The sequence below is a fragment of the Martes martes genome, assembly GCF_963455335.1.
Source record: "Martes martes genome assembly, chromosome: 17".
In the NCBI taxonomy this organism is placed as follows: domain Eukaryota; kingdom Metazoa; phylum Chordata; class Mammalia; order Carnivora; family Mustelidae; genus Martes; species Martes martes.
The window spans coordinates 40,421,247-40,447,758 of NC_137905.1; the positions used below are offsets into that span (position 1 = coordinate 40,421,247).

At 44.7% G+C, this 26,512-nt stretch overlaps 1 protein-coding gene and 1 pseudogene across 3 annotated transcripts in view; one reads left to right on the plus strand and one right to left on the minus strand.

The window, feature by feature from the left end:
- CEP89 (centrosomal protein 89) overlaps nt 1–26,512 on the minus strand; it is a 64,770-nt gene that overhangs the window by 18,994 nt on the left and 19,264 nt on the right. Inside the window, exons 5-14 of one of the 2 annotated variants that reach the window (XM_080827971.1) lie at nt 25,613–25,715; nt 20,916–20,944; nt 19,435–19,474; nt 18,115–18,333; nt 16,367–16,509; nt 13,481–13,531; nt 13,233–13,316; nt 11,185–11,288; nt 8,067–8,182; nt 5,047–5,227 (exon numbers count right to left, since the gene is read on the minus strand). In XM_080827971.1, the coding sequence (XP_080684097.1) occupies nt 5,047–5,227; nt 8,067–8,182; nt 11,185–11,288; nt 13,233–13,316; nt 13,481–13,531; nt 16,367–16,509; nt 18,115–18,333; nt 19,435–19,474; nt 20,916–20,944; nt 25,613–25,715 (1,070 nt within the window). Of the gene's footprint in view, nt 1–5,046; nt 5,228–8,066; nt 8,183–11,184; nt 11,289–13,232; nt 13,317–13,480; nt 13,532–16,366; nt 16,513–18,114; nt 18,334–19,434; nt 19,475–20,915; nt 20,945–25,612; nt 25,716–26,512 lie in introns of both variants that reach the window. The other variant, XM_080827970.1, reaches the window with a different exon arrangement.
- Nucleotides 15,486–15,697, plus strand: LOC308357888 (transmembrane protein 126A-like; annotated as a pseudogene). Its single transcript has one exon. The product of its transcript is annotated as a transmembrane protein 126A-like (transcript).

The following is a 26,512-nucleotide window of genomic DNA, read 5'->3' on the forward strand; positions in this document are numbered from 1 at the left end:
ATTCATATTTTTAAAAAAAATCATTCTATCCCTATACTAGTTTAAAAGTTACAGACATTCTCTTTCCACAAATTTCATCATGTGTATTTTCAAACCATAAAGTGAATCAACACCTTTCTCCTCTCCGGAATGATAAGACTTTAGAAGACAACTCCATTGACCCCTTTCCTGATTATATGCTATTATTATTGTGCATTTGAATTCCATGCATTTTTTTTAGATTTATTTATTTATTTGACAGAGATCACAAGTAGGCAGAGAGGCAGGCAGAGAGAGAGAGAGAGAGAGAAGCAGGCTCCCTGCTGAGCAGAGAGCCCGATGTGGGGCTCGATCCCAGGACCCTGGGACCATGACCTGAGCCGAAGGCAGAGGCTTTAACCCACTGAGCCACACAGGCGCCCCCGAATTCCATGCATTTTTTAATCCCCAAAGATGTTATTATTGTTTCATGGAATCAATGTTCATTTACATTATATTTACTGTGTCTTTTTTACTCTAATTTTCCTCACCTCCCGTGCATCCAACACTGAATTAAATTCCTCTTCCTGATGAGAACTGCCTTTAATGTGCCTTTAATGTAGGTCTGCTGGTGGTGACACTCAGTTTGGGCTTGAAAATACGCTGATTTTGACCTCATTCCTGAAAGGCATTTTGTCCAGAAGGAAATTCTAGCTCACGGGGTGCTCACGGGGCTAGCCCACCTCACGTACCACTGACTGTCTTCACTTGGGGAAGGCTCCCCACCACCATAACTACTCTTGATGAAATACATCCCTCTGTCGCTTCCTGTCTGTGAGCTACTGATCCCGAAACCGTGGAACGTTCCACGCCATCCTATGGACCCTTGCTTCTGACCTATTTTTTAGTTCGCCAGCTCGCCACCCTGCTACATCCAATGTTTAGTTAAGCCCATCCAGGGAACTCTGAATTCAGGCTGCTGTATTTTTTCAGGCTGCTGAATTAGTTCCCTGAAGACATGCTGGAGCCTTTTATTTCTTTAAGCCTAAGAGCCACCCGTTGTTTTATAGGCCTTGTCTGATAACTCTCATATCTGGACTCTCTAGCATTATTTGCTACTTCTGCTGGTTCCCAGGCACTGTCTGTCTGGTTTTCTTTGTGTCCTGGACGCTATCCTTGAAAAACATTTAGGAATAAAGAGCCCTCCTCCAGAGAGGATTGAGGGCTGGTTGGTTTCAAGTTCACCCTACGCTGAGGATAAAGCCCTCTGGAGGCTCAGCTCACGACTTATTTGCAGGTGATGGGCTTGTCTCATTGCTGGTGGTCCACTGATACTTCATGTGGGTATATCTGGGTGTGGGTCTTTTTCATTCACTATACCAGGCAGTCTGCAGGTCCTAGCAGTCAAGGTCTTCAGAGACCTGGAAATGCCCTCCAACCAGTCCTGTCTTCCTTCCCATTTTCTTTAAGTTTTCTTTCTGAGACTCCTGACAATCTGAGGCTGGACTTCCTGGACAGGTCTCCCATCCATTACCTTCTCTCCATTCCCAATTGTCTGTTTCCTTACGCTCTAGCAGAACTGACCCATTTGTGTTTTAGCCCTTCTGCTCAATTTTCTCTAGCTTCTGGTCATCACTTCTAATCTTGCTCTTGACTGTATTTTTTATGGTATTTTATTCTCTATATTCTCAGTTCTCTACAGTATCTGTTTTCTTTGAAGTGAGTTTCTGTGCTTATGTAGGTCTCTCTATTTTACTGCATTTTTCCCCATTATACCCAATGATCCTTGCCGTTTGTTCACACCTAGGAGTCTGTTCTTATTTTAGGATGAAGGACTTGGCATTTGGTGTGTATTATGTAAGGAGACTGCTTTTCTGCCTTGACATCTCCCTGCGCAGACATATCACTGACTGCTGAGCAGGGCTCTGTCTACACAGGGGAGTTATGTGGATAGTCGGCTGCACTTTAGAATAGTCCCTCCCCTGCCCCAAAAGCCAGAATAAGGAAGGCTTTCCTTGTATAGATACCACTAGTCACCCCAAACCCTTAGCTCTCCCTAAACAAGTCTGCTAACTTTCTTTAGAAGTCGGGTGACTCCTTGTTTTTCTCCCACCGCTCATCCTGGGTAGGCTCAACCTTCATAAGCAGCAGGAAAAGCCAAGAACAACCAAAGCTTCAGGTGTAATCACCAGCACAACGGTAAGTCAACCAGACAGTGCACTAGGAAGATAACCTCCTGCCATTTCTGGGGCCACAGTTCCTCCCAGGCAAGTGTGCCCGACAGTGGAGAAGCCAGTCCATATTTACGATCTGCACCGCCCCGCACCAGGAAAAGAGAAACAACACACATGCACCAAACCTAGAAGCTCACGGAACACAGGTTCAACTTAGCCCTTTTCTACATAAACAAACATGTTTATCTTTGCCTGCGACACCACTCTTCCCCAAGTCCTCCTCAGACTCACCCCAACTGCAGGAGCCAGTTCCACAGCTGCTTTGCAGCTAATGAATGACTACTCTCGGACACACGGTGCATCTCTTACTATCAGTGTATCAGTGTGGGAAGGGAGCGCCTCTAATGGAGGCAATGAGACGGCAGGTGCACTAAAGCCTTGCAGCCCTTCGGCTCCCTTCAGCTCAACTCCAAGGGTCATGGCTGACGTCATGTCTGTAGCAGTCTCCCTACTTTGTCTGTTTTTCTAGCGGGTCTTGGTGTAGCCTCTATAGACTTCCCTGAATTCACACATCCCATCCCTGATGGACTCCTGCCCCTCTTCCCACGTTACCGATGCTCTGACCAATCACTGCGCCTTCCACTAGAGAACCATCAGGGTCACCACTCTCCATGTCCACTCTTACTCCTCTATCCTCCACCCCACCCATCAACTCTGAGCCCAAAGCCTCCCGGCAAAGGCTGGCATGAAGGCTTTCTGTCCCTACTCTAGTTCATTCTCTACCACAACACTCCTCTACTAATTTCTACTTACAAGAGATTTGGTGACACGTTTGTCTTTTCAACAACCAAGTCTTCCACTGCCTTCCCATTAGTGGCTTCCTTTTGAAGGTTTTTATGCCTTCGATACTCACATTTAGGGGGCCATTAGAATACATGGTTACGGGGGCACTCGGATGGCTCAGTCAGGCGAGCGTCTGACTCTCGGTTTCGGCTCAGGTCACCATCTCAGGTTCATGAGCTGGAGCCCCGTGGTGACTCCTGAGGTTCTTTCCCTCTTCCTCTCCCTCCCCCGCTGCCGCTCTCTCCTGCTTACTCACTTGCTCTCTCTCTCTCAAGTAAATATATAAAATCTTAAAAAGATTAAAAAAAAAAAAAAGAAAATGTGATTTTGACAGCCACAAAAAAACATCAGCCATAGGAGTGGGTGTTTGAGGGAACTAAAATCATAAAGACGAACAGAACTTTAAAAAAAATTTCCTTCCTCTCCTGGAATAGACGGCATGTAACAGTACAGTCAAAACATTGGGGTCCAGCAGTTGGACTCCCCAGCATTGACTAAAGTACCAAAATAAGCACTTCACATACACTCTTACTCCCCCACGTCAACCATCTTAGCTGAAAGTTTCACCATTAAAAAAACTATTTCCTCCCCATTACAAAAGCAATGCATATTTATAATAGAACACATGTAAAATATTTAAGATAAACACAAAGAAAATTTAAATTACTCATTTTGATGGTTAATTTTACATGTCAACTTGGCTAGGCTATGGGGCCCAGTTTGTCTGGAAAAATATTAGATGCTGCTGTGAAGGTATTCTGTAGATGTAATTAACATCTATAAGCAACTGACTTTAGTAAAACATTACCCTTGATAGTGTGGGTGGTCCCCATCTAGTGTGTGGGTGGGCCCTATCTAGTCAGTTGAAGGCTCCGTGGGCCAAAACTGAGGTTGCCCAAAGAAGGAATTCTGCCTCAAGACTAACATAGAAATCCTGCCTGAGTTTCCAGCCAGCTGGCTGTCCTATGGACTTTGGAGTTGCCAGCCCCTATAACTGTGTGAGCCAATTCCTTAAACTCTCTCTCTCTAGAAATATCTATATATGTACCCTACATATGTCAGTTGTTTTTCTAGAGAATGCTGACTACTGATAGACACAGAATTTCACCTGCCAAAGAGAATTCTTGATAGCATTTTCTCCTTCTTCCAGTCTTTTTTCTATGTACTTATGGTATATGTGTGTGTGACCATGCACATATAAGCATGTATATGTAATTATACACACATGTAATTATACACACATGTAATTATACATATAAAGGCACAGACACACTAGAATGATCACCTCATCCCCAGTTTGCGTTGGATTTTCCTGGTTTTAGCACTGGGATTCCGACATCCTGCGAAAACCTCAATCCCAGGTAAACTGGGATGGTTGGTTACCTTAATACATACAATCTTCTTTTTAAACAAAATTGTGATCATTCTTTTTTCTTTTTCTTTAAAGATTTTATTTATTTATTTGACAGAGAGAGACCACACGTAGGCAGAGAGCCAGGCAGAGAGAGAGGAGGAAGCAGGCTCCCTGCTGAGCAGAGAGCCCAATGCGGGACCAGATCCCAGGACCCTGAGGTCATGACCTGAGTTGAAGGCAGAGGCTTAACCCACTGAGACACCCAGACACCCAAAATTGTGATCATTCTATACATACTGTTTTGTAATCTAATTTCTTCACTTAAAAATAATTTCCCAAACTTCCCAAAAGGTTCTTTTGTGACATCCTGTTTAATGGCTGCATTGCAATTCATTTTATGGGTGTATCCTTTCATTTAATCCATTCCCTGTTACTGGATATCCAGGTTTCCAGTTCTACCACTTTAAAATTACCTTTGGGTATAAAGCCAATAAAGGCTGGAAGAGTAGGAGGAGAAGAAATCATACACAAAGTGCAGACCATAGCCCTCAAGGACAGGCATAGTGTCCTTTAGTAGTAATAGATTCACGATTCTCAGTCCTGGACACCTGTGCTGGTGTAGCTACACGACTCAGAAGACGGGCAACCTCTCTATATTCCACCTAAAACCACATGCATGATGATGCACTCAAACTTCACCAGACATTGTAGCCTTACCTTTTTAATTCATTTACAATTGAAGCATGAACGTTGATAGCAATTTTGCCATCCAACTGTGTTTTTAAGTCCTGGCATTCGGTCCTTAAAATTTCCAACTCCTCCTTGTTTTCAGTTAGTTCTTTTTCTTGGTTCTGTGTTTTAGTCTCCAGAAGCATTAGCTGTTTAGTCAGTTTAGAAACTGAAAAACAAATGAGATGGTACAGAAGACTTAAGAAAATGTGATTATTGATTACTAGGTAATACCAAGGAGAGCCAGCTTATAAATAATAATCTTAAAAAAACCTTTTGGAGATTTATAAATTAATACCAGAAACCTTATACTTAGAAATTACTCTCCCCATATTAAACATTCACTAAATATCGACTCAGTACTGGGGCTCAGTATGTTGATATCATTGCTAATACATGATGCTAATTAAACGAGACAGGATTTTAGCCTTCAAGGAACGGACTTTCTGAAGACCAAAGCCTTAAGTCACACATGGACGTTCACCGTCATGATGTTGTTCCTAAAACTGCAAGATTTTCAAGTCTTTAAGGACATCAAACAGGACCCAACTACAGACTGAATTTATGATTTTTCTTCTCTTTTATTTTAAAGTAAATCATAAATATTTTTGTCCTGGACAACACCGTATATGTAATGATAAGACACTTCCCAGACATCTGTTGAAAGCAGCACTTAGAAGTAAGTACTTCTACAGAGTAGAAGGATTTAAAGTTTTGTGCTTTAACTACAGACAAGCAGCTGATATCCAAGCTTTATAAAGAACTCCTCAAATTCAACACCCAAAAAACAGATAATCATATCAAAAAATGGGCAGAAGACATGAACAGACACTTCTCCAAAGAAGACATACAAATGGCTAACAGACGCATGAAAAAATGTTCATCATCATTAACTATCAGGGAAATTCAAATCAAAAACCACATTGAGATACTGCCTTACACCAGTTAGAATAGCCAAAATAATCAGGACAGGAAACAAAATGTGTTGGAGAGGATGTGGAGAAAGGGGTACCCTCTTTCACTGTTGGTGGGAATGCAGGTTGGTGCAGCCACTTTGGAAAACAGTGTGGAGATTCCTCAAAAAATTAAAAATAGAGCTACCCTATGACCCTGCAATTGCACTACTGGGTATTTACCCCAAAGATACAGATGTAGTGAAAAGAAGGGCCATCTGAACCCCAATGTTCATAGCAGCAACGGCCACAGTCGCCAAACTGTGGAAAGAGGCAAGAGGCCCTTCAACAGACGAATGGATAAAGAAGATATGGTCCATATATACAATGGAATATTATGCCTCTATCAGAAAGGATGAATACCCAACTTTTGTATCAACATGGACAGGGCTGGAGGAGATTATGCTGAGTGAAATAAGTCAAACAGAGAAAGTCAATTATCATATGGTTTCACTTACTTGTGGAGCATAAGGAATAACACGGAGGACATTAGGAGAAGGAAAGGAAAAGTGAATGGGGGAAATCAGAGGGGGAGACGAACCATGAGAGACTGTGGACTCTGAGAAACAAACTGAGGGTTTTGGAGGGGAGGGGAGTAGGGGAATGGGTGAACCTGGTGGTTGGTATTAAGGAGGGCACGTATTGCATGGAGCACTGGGTGTGGTGCCTAAACAATGAATCTTAGAACACTGAAAAAATAAAATTAAATTTTAAAAAATCCTTCTACTCTATGAAAAGATTGGTCAAAATGAATAGCTCCTTCTGGGAAAGAGGAAAATAGGACAAGCAGCTGACTGGATCAAATTACAGAGGCCTAAAGGTTGGCCCAATCTACACAACCAGAACCAGCAACATACCTGTTCACATCTGTGACATTTGAAGAAATTAAGCTCGGGAAATACAAAATTAATTTTATCTGCCATCTCTGGTCTTGAAAACAAACACAGGAGGACGACAACGTTCTCTCTCTTCCACTCCAAATAATGCCAGAGTAAAGGCAAATATGTCTGCGCCACATAGAGTCTAAGGGGAAGTCCGGTGAACTAAGCTCCTGTTGGATGCTCTGAGGCTTTATATTTTTATATTAAACTTTTTAAAGATTTCATTTATTTGAGAGAGAGAGAGAGAGAATTGGGAGGGGGAAGGGAGAGAATCTGAAGCAGGCTATGGTCAGAGCCCGAGCCCACAACTGGGAGATCATGACCTGAGCTGGTACCAAGAGTACCTGAGCCCCCCAGGTGGCCCCAGACACTCTCACTTTTACACAGGAGCTGGCTCGTGGAAACAGATGGAGTAACTTCAGCAGCAGTGGGGGCTTCAGTGTCGAGGGCATTAAGGGCATCATTACATAATCAGGAGCAGAGGGGAAGAGAGAAAGGGGGGTTACATGGCTCACTCAAGACACACACATTCTGCCCTCCTGTGCGGTGATACTCTTCACCAGGAAAGTCAGTAAAGCACAAGAAAACGCCACCACCTTCTGTGCTCTGGGCTTCAACCAAAGCGGAAGCAATGACTCAATCTGGCCCACTTCAAAGCCCATGGCCATGAGCTCTGAGGCTCCCAGGGGCAGGGAGGTACACACGAAAGGCACGGGAGGGAGACTTAGCCTGTCACAGCACCCACAGCTCTGAACCAGGAAGGGCAGGAGCACAAAGAAACTGTTTGGAGAGGGAATTCATTCTACTCATTCACTCACATAAACATTCAGGTACCCTTGCTGGCGCTGTTTCAAAGGGTCACCTCATATGATCTTTTCCACTTACGTGGTACTAATCCCCACAAAGCCAGTTCTGCTGACTCTAAAGGGGTCATCTACATCCGCTTTCTAAGATATACAGAATAACTGGAAAGACAAGGTAGAATCTAAGAGAAAGTGATCAATGCATTATGGGTAACATTGGGTATGTTGTAACGTCAACAGCTGCCTTTCAGTGAAGAGGAACACATTCTAGAAATGTGATTTCCTCCATCTGTAATTTGAAGGGGGTCCTACCAGGAGCAGGGTGGGGGGCGGAGGAGCCAGTGTCCAATGATGCTGGAAAGATAGCTCACCTTCCTGGAGACGCTCCTGGTGGGTGTCCTTGACTTTTCTCTGCTGAATCTCCAGCTGCTCTATCAACAACTTGTTCTCCTCTAAAACCAGTTCCGCCTGAGTCTGCAGCTGACGCCTACAATTGAGATACAAAGTTAAACTCTGCCACTCATGTACTGAATGATTACAGAGACACTCCAGCATCTAAAAGAGAGCCACTGATGTGTTGCCCGCCATGAACATCTGGATGAGTTTTAAGGCTAAACACATTATTCACACAGGTCATCCTACCATTCGCATTGAATGGGATGGGGGAGGAGGAGAGCGATAAAGTCTGCATTATGAACTGCTTCAATAACCTTCTAAAATGCAACATTTCAAACAGACACAAAAGTAGAAAATAATTGGAGAACAGACTCTCACGTACACAACACCCAGCTCGAACAGTTGCCAAATGGCCAATCTTGTTTCATGTATAAACCTCCAATTCTGACACCCACTGGATTATTCTGAAGCCAGTAGGAAATCAGAAGAATTTAGAAAGAATTCGGAAAGTTCCCATTTTGACAGAGAAGTACTCCCTTATAATCAATACCATATCTGCCCCCAAACAATGACTGTGAAAAGCCTCTGGCTGATTTCTTAAACCGTACTATCCTAAAACCGCCCTTTCCTTACAGAGGGTGCGAAGTCAATCCCGGCTCAGCTCAACCTTCGTGACCAAAAATTCCAATTAGAATGAGCTAAAGGGTCCTTTTAAAACCTGGTTAATTGCTAACCATTCAAAGCAAATGGTAAACCAGTAAATTATCACAACTTTTCACTGTGAACTCAAAAAGTGAGGTGGAGGAAGGAGAGAAAAAAGATGAAAGGAGTCGAGCTATAGCAATGACTTTCCTCTAACAGGGGCTGCCCACACAGCACCCAGGATGGGGAGGGAGCTAGCTACCCTGCTCTGCAAAATGGGAGCCCAGGAACAGGAGCCCACTGGGGGTCCCCTGGCCTGGCCTCCTTATTCTCACCTCAGGAGGACTAGCTCCACTTCCTCCTGTTTACATTCTGACTTTTTTTTTTTTTTAAGATTTCATTTATTAGAGAGAGAGAGAGCGTGCACGTGTACACACCAGCAGGGGGCAGGGGGAGAGGGAAAGAAGCAGGCCCCCCGCTGAGCAGGGAGCCTGAAGCGCTGGCTGGATCCCATGACTGAGATCATGACCTAAGCTAAAGGCTGACCCTTAACCGACTGAGCCACCCAAGTGCCCTACACTTTGGACTTTGTTAGGACTTCTCTGCTTCCCTCGCTTCCTCCTTCCTTCCTTCCTTCTTCTCTTCTTTCCCCAACTCCTTCCCATCATTCCCTCCATCTTTTCTTTCTTTTTTTAAATGAAAGGGACTCTCCTATTTCTTAAAAAGAGAAAAAAAAGTTAAAGCCTTACATTTAGTTTAACGCTCCCTCCCATTTTATGGGTGGAGAAACTGAGGCCTGCAAAGCATGAGGTATCCTAGCTGGTCAGAGGAAGTCAGAAAAGAAATGTAGAGTTTAGTTGCAGCCCAGAAGTTCAAGGAGAAATTATGTGAAACTGAGGGGAGAGCTTTGACTGAAGTCGGAAGCTGGTATGCCGGAGTTATCTAGGCACCCCCATCTGCGCAGGGACGGGGGCAGCAGCCATGGAGGCTGAGGGAGGGCATGGGGGCCAGGAGCTTCCGGGGTGGCTGGAGATCTGCCTCCATGAACCACGCACCCCACCCCCCCACCAGCTGGAGGGCAGGGAACTCAGACGAAGGGGGAGGCCGGCTGGAGGGGCTCAAGAGGCACCACAAGACCTAATGGCTCCCCACGCACTGCCCGGGCCACCACACTAAAGCAGGTGCCAAGTGCAAACTGGAAGAAACAGGATAGGGGAACACCGCACATGTCAATTTGAAAGTGAGGTCTTTCTTTTATTTATTTTGATTTTATAGAGAACTAAATGGGTTTGCCTGGCATTTATATATATATACAAGGTTAGAGGAAGGATCTGTGATCTCAGTTTTCTGGAGGGCTCTCAGAAGCAGTCTAACTGACCTGCTTTCCAGGGTTCCAGTGCAAGCATGTTAGGAGCCCTGACAGAAGAAAATCCAAGTTCAACAGGGGAAGGCATAGTGCACAAAGGTCCAGTAGCTGGTCAGGCCAATCTCAACCGTCACATCAGTGAGAACCCACCTAATGGCAGGAGTGTTATTGACTCCTATTCTAAATTCCTGGACGTCACACATGGAAAACATTTCAGTTTTGTTCAGTGATGTTAAGACATGTTAAGACTTACTAAATATAGCTATCCAAGGACAAAAAGATTGATCTGAAGAGTCTGTGGTTGGATAGTGCCTTTAGACTTTCTAAGACATTTACTTTTTCCTATGCATTGACTAGCCAGTACTGCCGCTGTGCTGATGAACAGGACCCGGCCTTGCCCTGGAGGAGCTCACAGAGGAGGACAGGGAAGACAGACGTGGAGGCACCCAGGCAGGCAGAGCATGGCAGGTACCAGGACGCGGCGTGGGTCTCAGGCTGTGTTAGAAGCTGAGACAAGGGAGCCATGAACTCTGCCTTCAGGGAGAGCTACTGACCAGCACCATTCGATCAGGGCCTTGTGAGCAGGGCCTGACGGATGAGTAAGAGTGCAGAAGGCGCGTTCTGGGGTGAAGAAGGAGCACCAGCAGAGAGCTGGAGCGAGGCCACACTCAGCTGTCAGAGAATCTTGAAAGGGCAGGGCAGACGGGAACTAGTTGTACAGGGCCCCATCCTGAGCTTCCTGCTCTAGAGCCCTGGGAACAGTCACAGGGGAACAAAAAGGATGTGGCTCAAGAGGTCTTCAATGAGAAGACTGCCCTAGAGAAATACCACCTCAGCAAATAAAAAGGGGGAGTGTAGACGGATTTTAGGTTTAAAAACCTACTTAGAATTTTAAATGTAATCCTTAAAATGCACGTTTAGAATCGTTTACTATATTGTCATTGTTCCTTATTAATTTCTTAGAAACTCTCCCGAAAATATTTTAGTTCAAAAAAGAAAATCTATTTGACGATGTCATAAAGTTTATTCCTACTATTCTGTTTTCTTTTGAGTTCCCAAAACACCAGAAACCCAGCACCACTTGCCATTCCTCACTGGTTACGGGACTACTCTTGGTTAACTCTCGGTGCAATTCTTCATTTTCTTTCACCACTTCCTGGACTCGCACCCGAAACATCCTCATTTCCTCCTGCAACACAGCAGAGGTGAACTGTAACACGCACAGATACACGCGGCCCCATCCTCTGCTCTCGTGCCGCCGCCGCGCCTCGGGTCAGAGGTCAGCAGCTTTCTAGCAAAGTCTCCCGGGGCTGCTGGGGAACCAGAAGACAACCCTGATGCTGAGCGCAAGGGACAGACAGCCTCGGGGTCTGAAATGCTCAATTCCTGATTTGATACCATTTTTCTGGAATTGCCAAATACTTGAAAAGATAAAGGCAGGTCAAAAAAGAGCAGAGGTGCCTAGGAACACGGCTATCTTTCCTTTGTTTAAAGACTTTGGAGGATAAATTGGATCTTTTTAGATAAAGAACTTTTCCTCCCAATTAAAGCCCACTCGGGAATGGAAGGGGTCAGCGTGGGTAGGGCTTGGAGTCTCCTGATATTGCCCTGTGGTGATCACAAGAAAGCCTCTCCTGCGGGGAGCTACCAGTCAGGACAGCTCCTCCGTCATCAGCAGGACTGAGGACTGCCGTGGGGTCTGCTTTCCCCTCCTGAACACTGTGTTCTGGCATTCCTGTGGGGCCTCCTCCCTCCCGCTTCTCTTAGCCAGCCCTCAGTGGGCTTCCCTGTCTTGTGCCAGCCTTCAGTGAGAGCCTTGGATGGCAATGTTCATTCTCGGATGCTTCTAAATATTCCTCTCCCAGCTCTCAGACATTTATGCTTATACCAGTTTAGCTCAACAATGCCAAGGAATTTCTTCTTTACCTTTCTGTCCAGACACACTCCCTAATGGCTGACTGCTCGGGCAGTCAGAACAGGGCTGGGGCAAACTAAAGCCCAAGGGCCACGGCGTGTTTTGAAAGTAAAGTTTTATGGGCACACAGCCACACCCATTCATTTGCACTTTGTCTACAGCTGCCTTCCTGCTACTACTGCGGAGCTGAGGAGTTGCAGACAGAGGCCCTGTGGCCTACAAAGCCTAAAATAGTTACTAAATGCCATTTACAAAAAATGTCCCCTGAACCCAGTTTTAGAAGAGGCACCAAACTAAATTTGTTAATTATTTGGCTTGAGAGCTAATTAATTAGTGTAAGATTAATTCACTCTTTTACAAAGTTAAGTGTCCAACTGACAATCTAGAAGAAAAGGTTCAAAAGCACATCATGTGGACCATGTATGTGGGGTAGTGTGCAACAAGGGCAGGATACGGGACTTAACAGACCCTTCCAGCCAGAGCTCAGGGAATCCAAACTGTTCTCTCTAGATCCTTCCAATTCCAGAGATCTCTGGCCACTTACACGAGCAGGAGGGAAAGGATGGGACACATCTAGCACACCCACAAAGCCTTGCCCACCTGCTGCCAGAGGCCATTCCCATGAAACAGAGGTGAATAGGCAGAATCAACAAAAACCTGGTGCCCTCACCACTACCAACAGAGCTGGACTTCCCTGGGGTCAGCTCTTCAGAGAATAAGGAAACAATTAAGTCTGCCTAGAGCATCACTGGCTGGCTACCTTCCTGCATCTGCCTGACTGTCCCTTCTACAGTAGAGTTTGCAGCTGCAGAGCACGAGGAAAGGAGCGTCCCCCAATGCTGTCCTGTCTGTACCCCCAAGAGCCCAGCCCACACGGGGCTGCCTGCCTGGGAAATCTGGGCTTTCGATGTAGCACCATCCCATCCCTCCATACCTCTCCCACCCACCCCGATGCACCCCTCCTGCTCCACTGATCCCTCCCTCCCTGCCTCCTTCCTTCTTTCTTTCTCTCCCACCCATCGGTACCACTATGCTCTTTCTTTCCTCCTCTCTTTCCTTCCTCCCTCCCTTCACTCCTATCTTCCTTCCTCCCTTCCCTCCCTCCAACATCTGAGTACATAGTAGATATTGGGGCATACCTGTCTTTAAAATGTTTCTTTAAAGTTTTAAACAGTCTTATTTTTTATAAACCTTGTCCTGAGACATCTGCCAGCCTACCTGAAGGGTGGCATTGAGCTCATCCTTCTCTTTCATTCGGTCCTCATAGGCCAGTAACAAGGGTGACAGGTACTTTATATCCAACTGAACATAATGGAATAAAGAAGGTTAACTTGGGTCTTACATCTGAAAACAGTCAGCACATTTTTCAAAAGCTAAGAAAATTTAATTCATTTGGAATGGTTTTTCATAGGTACTCAATTATAGCCCAGAAAATACGGGCCTGAAATTAAGTAACTTTTACTTACCAACCAGGGTGGTGCTGGGCCCTTTGATGGGAGGCCATCAATATTTAAAGTCTAAGAGAAAAACACATAGTGAAGGCAAATTAAACAATGCTTCCTCTGAAAGTTCAGGCCTTATTCTTTTTTTTTTATTAGGTTTTAAATTTTAATTCCAGTGTTGTTAACATACAGTATTATATTAGTTTCAGGTGTACAATATTGTGACTCAACACTCATCACTCATTCATTCAGCAAACAGTGAGAACTCTCTAACTCATTAGAGACATGACAATGCAACAGTTTTCCAGGATTTTATGATCTAACAACAGAAGTCTTCTCACACAAATGAACACAATACACTACACACAGAAATACAGTACAGGGCAGAAAGTTCTAGCTGCCTTAAGAGTGGTACAAACAAAAGTCTGAAATGATTTGAGAAAGAGAGATTCTATGACAGGAGTGATCAGGGAAGGCTGTCATGGAGAATGGGGCATTTGCACAGGGCAGGACGGTGTGGGACTGCAGTGGCCTGTCACTGGGCCTGCTTGTCTGTACCCTTTTAAGGGGAACTGGCTCACCCGCAGCCCTGCAAAACGCCCTGGCCTAGGAAGCTTGTCTTAGAACATTAATTTTTTTTGCTGTAGTTAAAAAAACATCATGCTATGTGAAAGAAGTCAGTCACAAAAGACCACATGCTGTATGATCTTGTTGACATGAAATGTTCAGAACAGGCAAATCCACAGAGACTGAAAGTAGCTTAGTGCTTACGGGAGCCAGGGCAGGTGGTGGGGGGAAATGGGGAGTGACTCCTAGCAGGCAAGAAACTTCCTGTCGTGATGAACTTGTTCTACAAGTGACCATGGTGATGGCTGCAGGATTCTGTGAGGACAGTAAAAATCACTGAACTGTGTACATTAAGTGGGTGAAGTGAATATGTGAATTATATCTCAATGCTATTATTTAAAAATTTAAACTTAAGTCCTACTGCAAAATCAGAAGCTTGTGAAACTGCCCTGGATTCCGAGGAACCACATGAGAGATGTGGCCTTGGCTTCCTACCTTGATCCCAGCAGGGGCCAGTCTGCTGCATATCCTGACATGTCCTATTCTACCCCGCAACCCTGTCCCTCACGTGCACTATTCTCTAAGGGCAAGGACCTGACCTTCTGGCTCCTCTCGGTGTTCTTCACAGCCTACATCTCCCAGTTTTGACAGACTGGTCTCATATGAGACGAGACTCATCAACCAGCCCGGCCTGAGCATCTGGTTGCCTCTCAAACATCTGTGAATTGTCTAAGCCACTGTCTTCCTTCTTAGCGGCTCCCAGTAGCTGAGGGTGTACGGAGATTCATTAATTTCCTGAAAGGGAAGACTGTCTTCAGCACCTAGAAGCAGGCTGATTGGAAACCAGACCTCGGGCAGCAGCTGGGAAAGTATGCAGTCAAACCCCTTCCAGGGAAAAAGTAGGATGTGGCTGTTTTTGCTTGCTTCCCCCATGCTGAACCCAGTGTGGAGCGACAGAGGGGTGCTCCCATGCCTGTTTCAAAACTGATTCTTTGTTTGCTGGTCCTGTGGGAATCAGGAACTCAAGTCCCATGGGCTATGAGAGCTGGATGATTTTGGGGGGGGGGTGCTACGAAAACTAGTTTTCCGAAGTTGGTACACCAACAAATAACAGCTATACCCCAAGGAGCAGGACTGGTCAGCCAAAGATGGCTGCGCTCAGGGGAGGTGACCAAAGTTGGAGGGAGCCCCAGTGTGGCCGCGTAGGACCAGTGGAGGCACTGAATGCTATTAGCATAAGGCTCGAGATGGAAAACCATGAACCAGATGACATTGTCAAGGAAGACTTCATTTTCAATATCGTAACCAGAAAAATTAACCAACTCCCAGAAGCAGAAAGGAATCTGTTTGAACATGAATCAACATGTGTCTGACTTAATGCTGGTCTCTGTGGTCTAAGGGCAAATAGTGTTTTTCGACGCATCTTAAATGGGACACAGGCTCGTAGAGCTGGGGCCTACCGATGGCAGTGATCCCATTTTTGACTGTGCACATATCTTACAAAGGTTTTGTAGTTTACCTCTGAATACAGATGATTTGAATTGTGAAACCTGTACCAGAACACGGGACGGACTGGCTGGTCTTGTTTTTGGTGGTCTGTACCCTGTTACCTTGGCTGTACCTGTGAATGGTGGCCTAGTAGCCAGGCATGGGTCAGCCCCGCTACCAGAGTAGGAAACATCTATTTTTTTTTTTTTTTAAGATTTTATTTATTTATTTGGCAGACAGAGATCACAAGTAGGCAGAGAGGCAGGCAGAGAGATAGGAGGAAGCGGGCTCCCTGCTGAGCAGAGAGCCCAATGCGGGGCTTGATCCCAGGACCCTGAGATCATGACCTGAATCAAAGGCAGAGGCTTTAACCCACTGAGCCACCCAGGCACCCCCAGAGTAGGAAACATCTTAACTTACTGGACTAGAGCTTCTAAGCCTGTCTCTAGAAAGATGTTATTTCCCATTCTGCCCCAGCCTATGTCTGGCAAGCATACCTTGGATCTAGACAATATAAACTAATTATAAAGGCCCTTTAGTTACCTGAACCTGGTCTAGAAATGCAGTGCCTGTCAAACAAATGTGTACACAAAAATAAAATTGTAATGTATGAAAAAAAAAAAGAGGAACAGGACTAAGAATGGTGCTGCTGACATGGACTTTTATTCCTTAACTTATATACTTTTATAGTTCTGTACTATCCTCAGGCTTTCTTAAAAAAAAAAAATAGACTTTATTGCTTTTGTTTTGAGAAAGGAGGAAGGGAAGGAAGGGACGAAAGGCGGACACAGAGAAAGCAATTCAACAGTAAAGCCTAAAAAATCAGAAAACTGGTATTTTAAAACTGCACATTACCTCTTCCTTGGACAAATGCCTGAATTTTGTCTGATATCTACTCAATTCTACATTCAAACGATGGACAGTCATTTTTAACCCATCATTTTCATCCACCAGTTCTTGAGCTTGTTTTCTTAGATAAAGTAGTTCAGGGGCAGCAACTACTGAAAAAAAAAATTTAATATTAGAAGAACTTATACCAAATTGATCAAGATTTTATATAAATTGCCAATCACCTGATCTTTTTTCCCTTTTGGGCTCACAGAGCCAGTGGAGAACAGATGTATAGATATTAATGAATAAAAGTTTAGTAACTTAGTAGTTTTAGAATGGAACAGTCAACAGTGTTTTGGAAGTCTGTGCATGTACAATTAAAGTAAAATGAAAATTTTAGATTGCAAAGAAAAATGTTTCAGATGATACACAGTTGTGCCTTGAAAGCCATACAAAATAAATGGAAAATTTATTAGAACTAAGAGCCTTCCCACAGAATAGTAATGTTTTATTAGAAAACATAAGAAAATAGATTTAGAAAACATTAGAAAATAGATTCCAAAAAGCAATAGCACAAATAATATAAAGTTGCAGGAATAGATGTGGCTAAGACAAGAAATACACAGAGTCTGTATGAAGACACTTTTCTTAAGGCCGTAATACTAGACTAATATAAACAGATCAATGTATAGAGAAAATATTAGTGAACATTTATATAACCTTAGAGTTAAAAAGGACTTAACCAAGGGCATAAGTCATAAAAGAAAAATATCCTATATTTAGCTAAATTATCAACAAACTGAGAAACCACTACATACATGAAAAAGGGCCAAAATTCCTAACATGTAAAGAGCTCCTACAAATCAGTAAGAAAAAAAAAAAATCAAGGGGTCTCAATTTATTTATTTTGTTCAAAAGGATTCCTTTTCTTTTTTTTTTTAAACATCTTTTGTTTTTTTAAAGATTTTATTTATTTGTCAGAGAAAAAGAGAGAGCACAAGCATGGAAGGCAGCAGGCAGAGTGAGCAGCAGACTTCCACTGAGCAAGGAACCTGACTCAGGACTTGATCCCAGGACCCTGGGATCATGACCTGAGCTGAAGGCAGATGCTTAAAAGACAGAGCCACCCAGGCATCCCGGTATCTCAATTTAAAATGGGAAAATTTATGAAAGAGAAAGAAAATGACCTGAAAAGATAAAAAAAAAAAATACTCAAGCTCATCAGTAGTAAAATACAAATAAAATTAAAATAGGATTTCCTCCCTGACTTTTTTGTTTGTCAAATTAGTAAGAAAAATGTAATCCTCATCACTGCTAAGTATGTGAAGAGGCACTTTTCAAAAGATATATTCATATACTTTAGAGAGAGAGTGTGTATGGCGGGGAGGGTGATGGGGCAGAGAGAGAGAGAATCTCAAGCAGACTCCACACAGAGCGCAGAGCTCGATGTAGGGCTCGAGCTCACGAAGAGGCACTCTTATATGCTGTTCATGCAGATAAAAAACTGATAGGAAATGTATGTAAGATACTAAGCTAAGCATAAAAAACCAAAAGAAGTATTGGAATTTCTTTAGCATAATAATGATGTAGCAGACAAAATCAAATTTGAACAAGGATATTAATGAAAGAACCTTAAGTATTATAATAGAGTATCAACATTAACATAAGTAAACATTACAACCTAAAATACTAGCTGTCATGACAGCTGGGAATAAAATAAAAAATTGGTGAATTCTTGCTTGTTCCTTTAACAAAAGAACTGTTGTCCCCACCTTCCTGAGGAGATGTTTTCTCAGCCTCTTTCAACTTCCGGTTTTCTTTTTCCATTCTTTTCAGTTTTAGCTGTAGTTCTTTCATCGCTTGTTTTATTAGGTTAAGTTCAAGAGTAAGGGTTTGGTTTGCACCACTTAGAAGCACATTTTCTTCTTTCAATTCCTCGAACTTTTCTTTGGTTATTTCCATACATCTTTGCCGTGTTCTACCAGTTACATCTGGAAAGGTACAGAGAAGAAGTTTTTAAATATTGATTTTTACAACTTTACCTCAAAATTATGAGAGACTATTTAAAAAACCACCACACAAGTCACCTTCAGGTCAGGCCTTGTGCTAGGTGCTTCAGTCCCTGTGGCGAGGAGAATGGCCTGTATGGGACAGGGTAGCTGGTCTGCTGAGGCTACAGAAAGCCACAGGGAAAGAGGTGGCTGAGGGAGAGGCAGGAACCCAGGGAGGTCCGTGCACACTACAATACGGAACACGGAGGTTTTGTCATGCAAGCCACCAGGAACCAGAAAAGGCTTTCAAGCAGAGCTGTCAAAAGGAAGAGTCTCTCCTCTCAGATGAGCCCCTGAAGCTAGCAGTGAAGAAAGTGAACGGGAATGAGGCCCAGCCCAGAGACAGGGCAGCCAGTCTGGAGGACCCCTAGAGTGGGGGCAGAGAGGAAGGGACAGATGAAGAGAAGGACTCACAGGCTCAACCCCAGGGCAGGAGGGCTGGTGGCTCCGGACAGGGGACTGGCCCAAACCCAGGGGGAGGGGGCAGGCAAGGACTAGCGGAAGGACCGGCGGCTCCAGATAGCCTCCCCGGCCCCTGCTACATCATATCCAATCCCTAGAACATGAAACGGTAGTCGAAGAAATGAGTACCTCCACAGCTCCACTGAAAACAAGAGCGGAACTCGGAGACATCCCACAAAGAAAACATTTGAGATAGGATTTAAGATGGAAGCTACGGCTTAAAATACGCCAGGAGAGGTGAGCTAGAAAAGGTGGGCATGTTCCCCGGCATGGGCCTGGGCCTGGGCCTGGCAGGTGCCGGGAACACAGAGTAGCCCCCTTTTGCAGACACTGGCCTCCCCGTGTCTGAGCACACCCCATGGGCACATTCGTCCACGTTCCTTGTCTGAACGTTTAGACCCTCTCTTTCAGAGCAAATGTGGAAGTCCCGCAGATGCCCCCTCTTCCCAATTTCAGTAACGGGACAGAAGCAACAGCCTTTATAGGGGGAAAAAGTGACCTTTATTTTAGACATGATGATTCTGGGCATTCTCCCAAATTATAAGCTTTTCATCACAATTAAATTCAAAAGGCAAATACCTGGGGAGGGTGGAGGCTTCTCACACAATGTTTTTTCATTCTGGGGAAGAAAAAGCAAGAGTAATGATTTACAAGTGTTAGCATCTTCTAAAAGGAAACAGGCATGAGCAGCTGGGTCAGCGTATATCAAATATTTAATTACACTTTTTTCTCTGCACTTTGGCTCTTGTACCTCTTAGTCTGTTTTAGCTTTAGAAACTCTAATATCCAGTTTCTTTTAATTGAAACTTGCCCTTCTGGTGGCTTCTCTGAGGCACTAAAAAGTCCTGGTCAAGTTTTCTTCTTTTTTTTTTTAAGGTTTTATTTATTTATTATTTGATAGAGAGAGACACAGCGAGAGAGGGAACACAAGCAGGGGGAGTGGGAGAGGGAGAAGCAGACTTCCCACTGAGCAGGGAGCCTGATGCAGGGCTCGATCCCAGGACCCTGGGATCATGACCTGAGCAGAAGGCAGAGGCTCAACAACTGAGCCACCCAGGCACCCGGTCTTCCTGACTTTTGCCTGTGAGTTCAGCCACTGTGTTGTCACACATAGGTCTCAAGAGGGGCAGGCTGTCAGGGGCAGGCTGTTTCGGAAGCATGAGACAGGACTGCAGGTGCTGAGCAGAGATCCACGGGGCAGACTAACTGGGCTTTTCTTCCTTGGGATAGGCAAAAAAACCCAAACCAAAAAAAAAACCACACAAAAAAAACACCCTACACCATAGAGAAGCACATTTCCAAGTGTTGAGAAAAGAATATGATCTTTCTTTTCAACCCAAAAGTTAAAGGGAAGGCTTTGAACTTTTGTTCATTTTTCCATTACACATCAATCTGATATTAAGTTTCTAATTTTTGCTGAAAAAGTAGATAAGGCTATAAATGAACTCTGCTGAGAAATCTTTAATTTTGAAATTCCTATGGCATCGCAGCATTAAAACTTAAGTCAAAACTATTTCCATGTTTGCAAAAAAGGAGGAAAAAAACTATTTCCACGTTTGCATATTTGTTACAGTCTATTCATCCTGCAAAATATATATATGTGATTTCTAACCACTCAGTGCATTACAGTTATTTTTTTACAGTCATTTTTAAACTACAGAAAATCTGAGTTTCTTCATGTTTCAGAAGTGTTTTATTTTTTTTAGAGCGAGAGCTAGAGAAAGCGTGGACATGCATGCACACACACAAGCAACTTGGCGGGGGGGTAAGAGCAGAGGGAGAGGAAGAGAATTTTAAGCAGACTCCATGCTTAGCTCAGAGCCCAATGCAGGGCTCAATCTCACAACCCTGAGATCATGACCTGAGCCAAAATAAGAGTTGGATGCTTAATCGATTGAGCCACCCAGCTGCCCCTCAAAAGTTTTTTTAAAAAAACATTTAATGGGAAAGGACTCTTACAGCTAGATGTCCCCTCCACCCAACAAATCACACAGAAATCTTTAAATTATGGCAGAAATGCTATTTGTTGAGAAAATTGGTTTTTAAAAAATGAATCTTACCTTTAAATTCAGAACAGAGTATTTATCATCTGATTAAAAAAAGAGAGAGAGGAAAACTTTTTTTAAAGCAGATAAAAACATCTGACAACTCAGAAGAGCACGATCATAGGAACTTGCCTCCTACCGATGAGCTGAACAAACCCCAGGGTAGGGACAGCCTTTGCAAGGTTACACAGCAAGCTGGTCCAGATAAGGCAGGGGGCCAGACTGAATTGCTCATCTCTCTTCTGTTAATCTGGGAGCACCTCCAGTGGCTCCCATGATTACAGAACCAGGGCCAAATCCTTGGGAGTGACTCTGAGCCCTCCTTGCCTTTCCGACATGGCCTTATCCTGTATTACCCAAATGTGCCCCAAATGTATGATCCACTATTCCCCAAATGTGCTGAGGTCCCACTTCTCTCTGCCTGGAAGTAGCATCTGACCTGGTCAGACAGATAGTTGTTCCTTGAAGCAAACCACCTTGGCGATACAAAAGCAAATAAATCTCGCTCAGTTACCCTCCATTTACAAATACACATTAGGGATGAAGGCACTTCCTAAGGAGGGTAATCTTATGTCCTAGAGTGCCTTGTGCCCTCTGTCATAGTGAAATGTTGGTTGTTGTTAGTTTCTAGTCAATTTACAGAGCAGAACTAACTGGATGAAAATAAATTAGAAAAAAACAAGAGAATTCAGAATTCAGAGACAGACAAAAATGCCTAAAGATACATAAAAGATTGTAAATCTACTTCCTGGTTCATTACAATTACCAACACTTGAATAATAATCACTGAAGAAATTATTTTTGACCAAAATGTCATCTTGCCCCCACTAACTGTAACAAAATGTCTGATCAAATGTCCTGGGGCAGTCTAGTCTGGCATACCCAATGAAATTCCGCCTTGTCATTCCAAGTCCAGCCTAACAAAGCCTCCTCTACCTGCTGCCTTCTCTGGCTGGCAATGCTGACTGCTCTCCTGGTCTTTGTGCTGCTTCTGCCATCCACCTCAGCACCCCAGACTACAGTCCCCCATCTACATATCCTCCCCTGCAACTGGAATGTGAGGGGAGGGGCCCGTGGCTCTGTCATCTCTGGCACATAGCAGGTGAGCCTCTGATGAACCAATGTTTAAACTGTTACAAAAAGATTTTGCATTTTTAATAACTGTTGCAATAGTCTTGCTTTGGTAACTTTCAATTCTGCATCAGACCTACTGTCTTCATATTTAATGAACTCTTGGATGACTGCCCCCTTAAATTCTTCACCAGACAAAACTGGGGAAGGGTAGGGGGATTCACAAAGAAGGATGGCAAAATGTTACCAGCTGTAGAGGGTGGGTGGCAGCTACGTGGGAGTTTCATTGACCATTTTCTCTACTTGTGTATGTTTGAAAGGTGTCATGATAAAACATTTTAAAAAGGACAATTCACCTATTTTCCTAAAGAAAAATCATCATCTCTATTTTATCTTAGTCACCAACTTTTCAGAAAAAACCAGCCAGAATTGGCATCACCCAAGTTCACTTTGGTACTTAATGTATGTACAGTACATTGGGCTCTGTGTATATATTTCCTGTTTTCTCACTGATCATTTCTCAAAAACATTTCGACTCCTTACCCTTCTCATTTTTACAGTCTGCTAGGCAAGTGGTATAAACTATTCAAATTACAGCAAAAGTCTCCTACCCTGGGCATCCTGTGTACCATATGCCATGTTAGGCACTACTCCCATCCTCAAAGAAAAGCCACACCATGTGAGCACAGTCCTGCTGTCAAAAATGCTAATAATACAGATAAACCAAAACTTCCCATGACCATAATCCTCTGAACCTTTCCCCTCCCAAGAGTAACCACGGTTACCAACTGGGTGTTTCCTCGGAGATATATATGAACATATAAAACATAAAAAAATCAAACACATAACCTCTCCTTCCACCTCCTTCATGTGTAATAGATATTAGCTGGTAGGGAGAGAGAGCAGCATGTGCAAAGGCCCCGTGGTAGAAGGGAACATCATGCAGTTCAAGAAGTAAGAGAACCCTGGTGTGGCTGCAGAATGGCCAGCACAGGCAGGCCCAGCAGGTCTCTTAGGCTATGGGAAACCAGTGAAGAGATCTAAGTAAAAAGGGCGTGGGGGCCCATGGTGGGGAGCAAACAGGGACACTACTAGATGCTACTTTGTGTTTTGACAAGACTGCTCTGGCTGCTACCACAGCAAGAGACAGTGGGCATTCCATATGTACCCATATTGCATAACACACAACAAAGGGTACTGGAAGCAGGGATCAGCGTGACTGCTTAGAATAGCAAAGGGCCTAGACTGGCCTTGGAGACCCCAACATAGACTGGGCAGGGAGAGGAAGATAAGCCTGCAAAGGAGATGAAGAAGGGTTACCCCTAGAGGCAAGAGGAGACAAGGAGCATGAGATGTCACAAAGCCAGCGGAGAGATGGATTTTAAGACACCAGGAGCAATCCTCTGTGTGGACGGCTCCTGAGAAGCCACATACGATGAAGCCAAAACACCACCCTCTGTGTCTGTCAGGACGCAGGTCAGCGGCTTGGGGGAGTCACGGAGACAGAGCCAACCAAAGTACAGTGTTTGAGGAGAGATGCTGTCAAATGAGGGAAGGGAGGAGGTATGTAGAGAGCTGTCTTTTGACAAACTGGGCTATGGAAAAGAAAGACAAAGCACAGTGTGTGGAGGGACATGGGTGGGATCAGAGGAAGGCACTTGGGCGTCTGGTCTTCCTGGGCGCTTACTGCTAGGAGGGTGCACGTGGCTCGCAGAGCTTCCTAGCTCTGGCCTCTAGACAAGAATTATCAGCCTGCATTTCTGGACAGTGCTGTACTTCCCACTGTGGCAGAGTTTAATCCCTGTTAAGAATCCGCTGAGAGGTGCAGTCAGTCTGAGCACAAGTGGGGTTAGGTAAGGTAGCCACGCCTCTCGTTACCTGGAAATGACAGAGCCAAGAGCCAAGCCACTAAAAGCTGCAGACTCTGTGGTGCTGTCCAAGGATCACCTGTGTCGCACTTTCTGAAGTGCTTGATAAGATCACAGACTTTGGTCCCCAGCCTAGAGCCACTGCATTAGAATTTGCAGCTGGTGTGGGGCCTTTTTCACAGGTGTCCAGAGGCTTTTAATGCCCACCACAAAGCAAAAACCACTGCAGAAGCCCGTCCCCAACCCTGTGCCTCTCCGCTGCACCCCACCCCCACTGCCCACCGGTGGACCTGCACCCCCTGCACCTTGCCAGAGGCGCAAAGATGAGCTTCATCAGCAGAGGGGGCCAGAGACACACAGAGGAGGAAGGGGCCTGGGTGCCTCATTCCAGGGCTGTCTCCATCCCTCTTTCTGCTCTTCCTCTTCCCCTCCCTCCTTCCCTTAAAAGTGGCCAGTCGGCACTTCCCCGTGGATGGCTTCTTCTGGCACTCCTCTGGAGAGGGCGGCTTTCCAGCGAGTTCTGTTAGCATGACACAGCTAACTTTCTCACTAGCCAGTGGGCCACAGCGACAGCAACCCCAGGTTTCCATCTGGGCCTTGAGCGACTCTCCAAATGTGTTTCTCCCCTTGGGTGCCCTACATGTGCATTAACTGTATGGAAGTAGCTCTTCCCTCTCTCTGCTACCGCTGTCTTCTCCTTTGCAGGCAACCCTGTGATAGTTGATGATTCTTTACATTAAACTTTCCCTGTTCAGATCACCATGTGCTTGTTTTCTGTCTCCGGACTGGATTCTGTCTCACAATAACATACCAGGTCAGAGGCAGCACAGACGTTAGAAAACGGATGGACATGAATAAACACAGGGAGATATTCAGGGCGTGTGTAAGAGAAGAGGCAGGTAACAAAATGATGTGTACGTTACGCCTGCATACATTCTAAATTGTCAAGAGTATCTATGGCAGTACAATTATGTGCATTTATGTATTTCTACATTTCAGGGTTTTTTTTTTAATTCTCATATTTTATTATTCAAGAAAAATGTAGTTTTAAGTACTATTCCTACAGGATTTAAGGGTAATATATTAGGTCAAATACTTCCTTAAGTCAACTTTTTATTCAAGTGTAATCTGTCAGTCTTTTTTTTTTTAAATTTTTTTATTGTTTTGTTTTTTTTTCAGGGTTTTTTTATAGTGAGAAAGTATTACCTCTGTTATTAAAGAAGAGATACATTTTTTTACACGAATTTAATATTCACATAGATTTTCGCACAGGGATAAAACATGCCACCTAACCAGCCACTGTTTTCTGGTCCAGGTATTAGGGGGCCGGTATTGTTTTCCAATCGGTCCCCGTGATCCTGAGGAACTGAGGGTCCCGACAAAGCAGCTGTCAGTGCCCACGGTGTGGCAGGTTTCCTCTCACCTGTACATGGAAGCCCCCCTTAGGAAACAGAAAGCTGTTCTGGAGCCTCGGGAAAGGAGTGTGTAGAATGTAGAGCCTGAGCCTTAACCCTCCCCACCATGTGTCCTCTCACAGCTGACAGAATGGACAGAATGGACTCCAAAGGAGGCACCTGATACATTAAAGACAGCCTAACATCCAGGCAAGTGGCCATCACTAACTTGTCTCCAATGAAAACAGAACTCAGGAATATTCCCACTTACAATCACAGAACCATGGGGCAGAGGTACAATGGCCGTATGTCCAAAAAATTAACCAATATTTATTGCCACAAAATGCTTTTGTATTAAAAAAAAAATTTTTTTTTTTACCTTTTTCTTGTGTACGTTGTGTTGTGAGAAGCAAGCCTGGAAACCCATCCTCCTTAGAAATATTTTCATCATCTTCACTGTCCACTCCACGTGACAATGCAACCTTTTGTTACAAAGACAAAAGAACATGTGGTAAGTGCTATCTGTATCAAATTTCCTCCCTTCAAACTCAAACGTCTTATTCCATACCTCCTCCACGGCCACCTGCCACTGAGACACAAAAGGACCACACCCAGCAGGGCTGGATGAAACCTCAGGTCCCTCAGGCAATGCCGTCCAACTACGCTTAGGCTTAAGCCACGGAGAACTCTGCATCCTGCCCACACCACCCCGGCTGCCTGCCTCCCTCACTCCCTCCAGGGAGCAGCCAGGAAAGGGGGCTGTGTCTCACCCACTCGGCACAGCACCCAGGATGACTCTAACCGGGTACTGACGCCATGTTAGTCATCACGGTGTGGGCCGAGAACTGGCGAGCTGCCCCGGGAGAAGCCTCATCCAGGTCACTGTGTGGGCTCAAGGTCTGTCGTCGGGTCTGCTAAGTTTGCTGGCTGTGTGGGTTCTCTATACATGTAGTTTCCTGAGGGAGCGGAACCCTCCCCGCCACTGTCTGTGAGGGTGTCCTACATAGGTATCCTGAATGGTGGCAGGGCTGCAGAGCTGTCCCCTACAGACCCCCGCGGGAGGAGCCCGAGACAGTCCGCTGGCAGCAGAGGCTGGCTGAGGGGAAGAGCAGTGAACCAGGCCCGGTACAATAAGCCATGACTGGCACGCTCTGCGCTGCTGTCCCTTCTGCTCTCCTGACTCCTCAGTGAAGTCTTGCTTACGTGACCAGCCAGGCTTCGCTGCGCTGTGGGCAAGGGGAGGGCTGTTCCCAAAGCTGACAGAGAAGTGCCACCACTG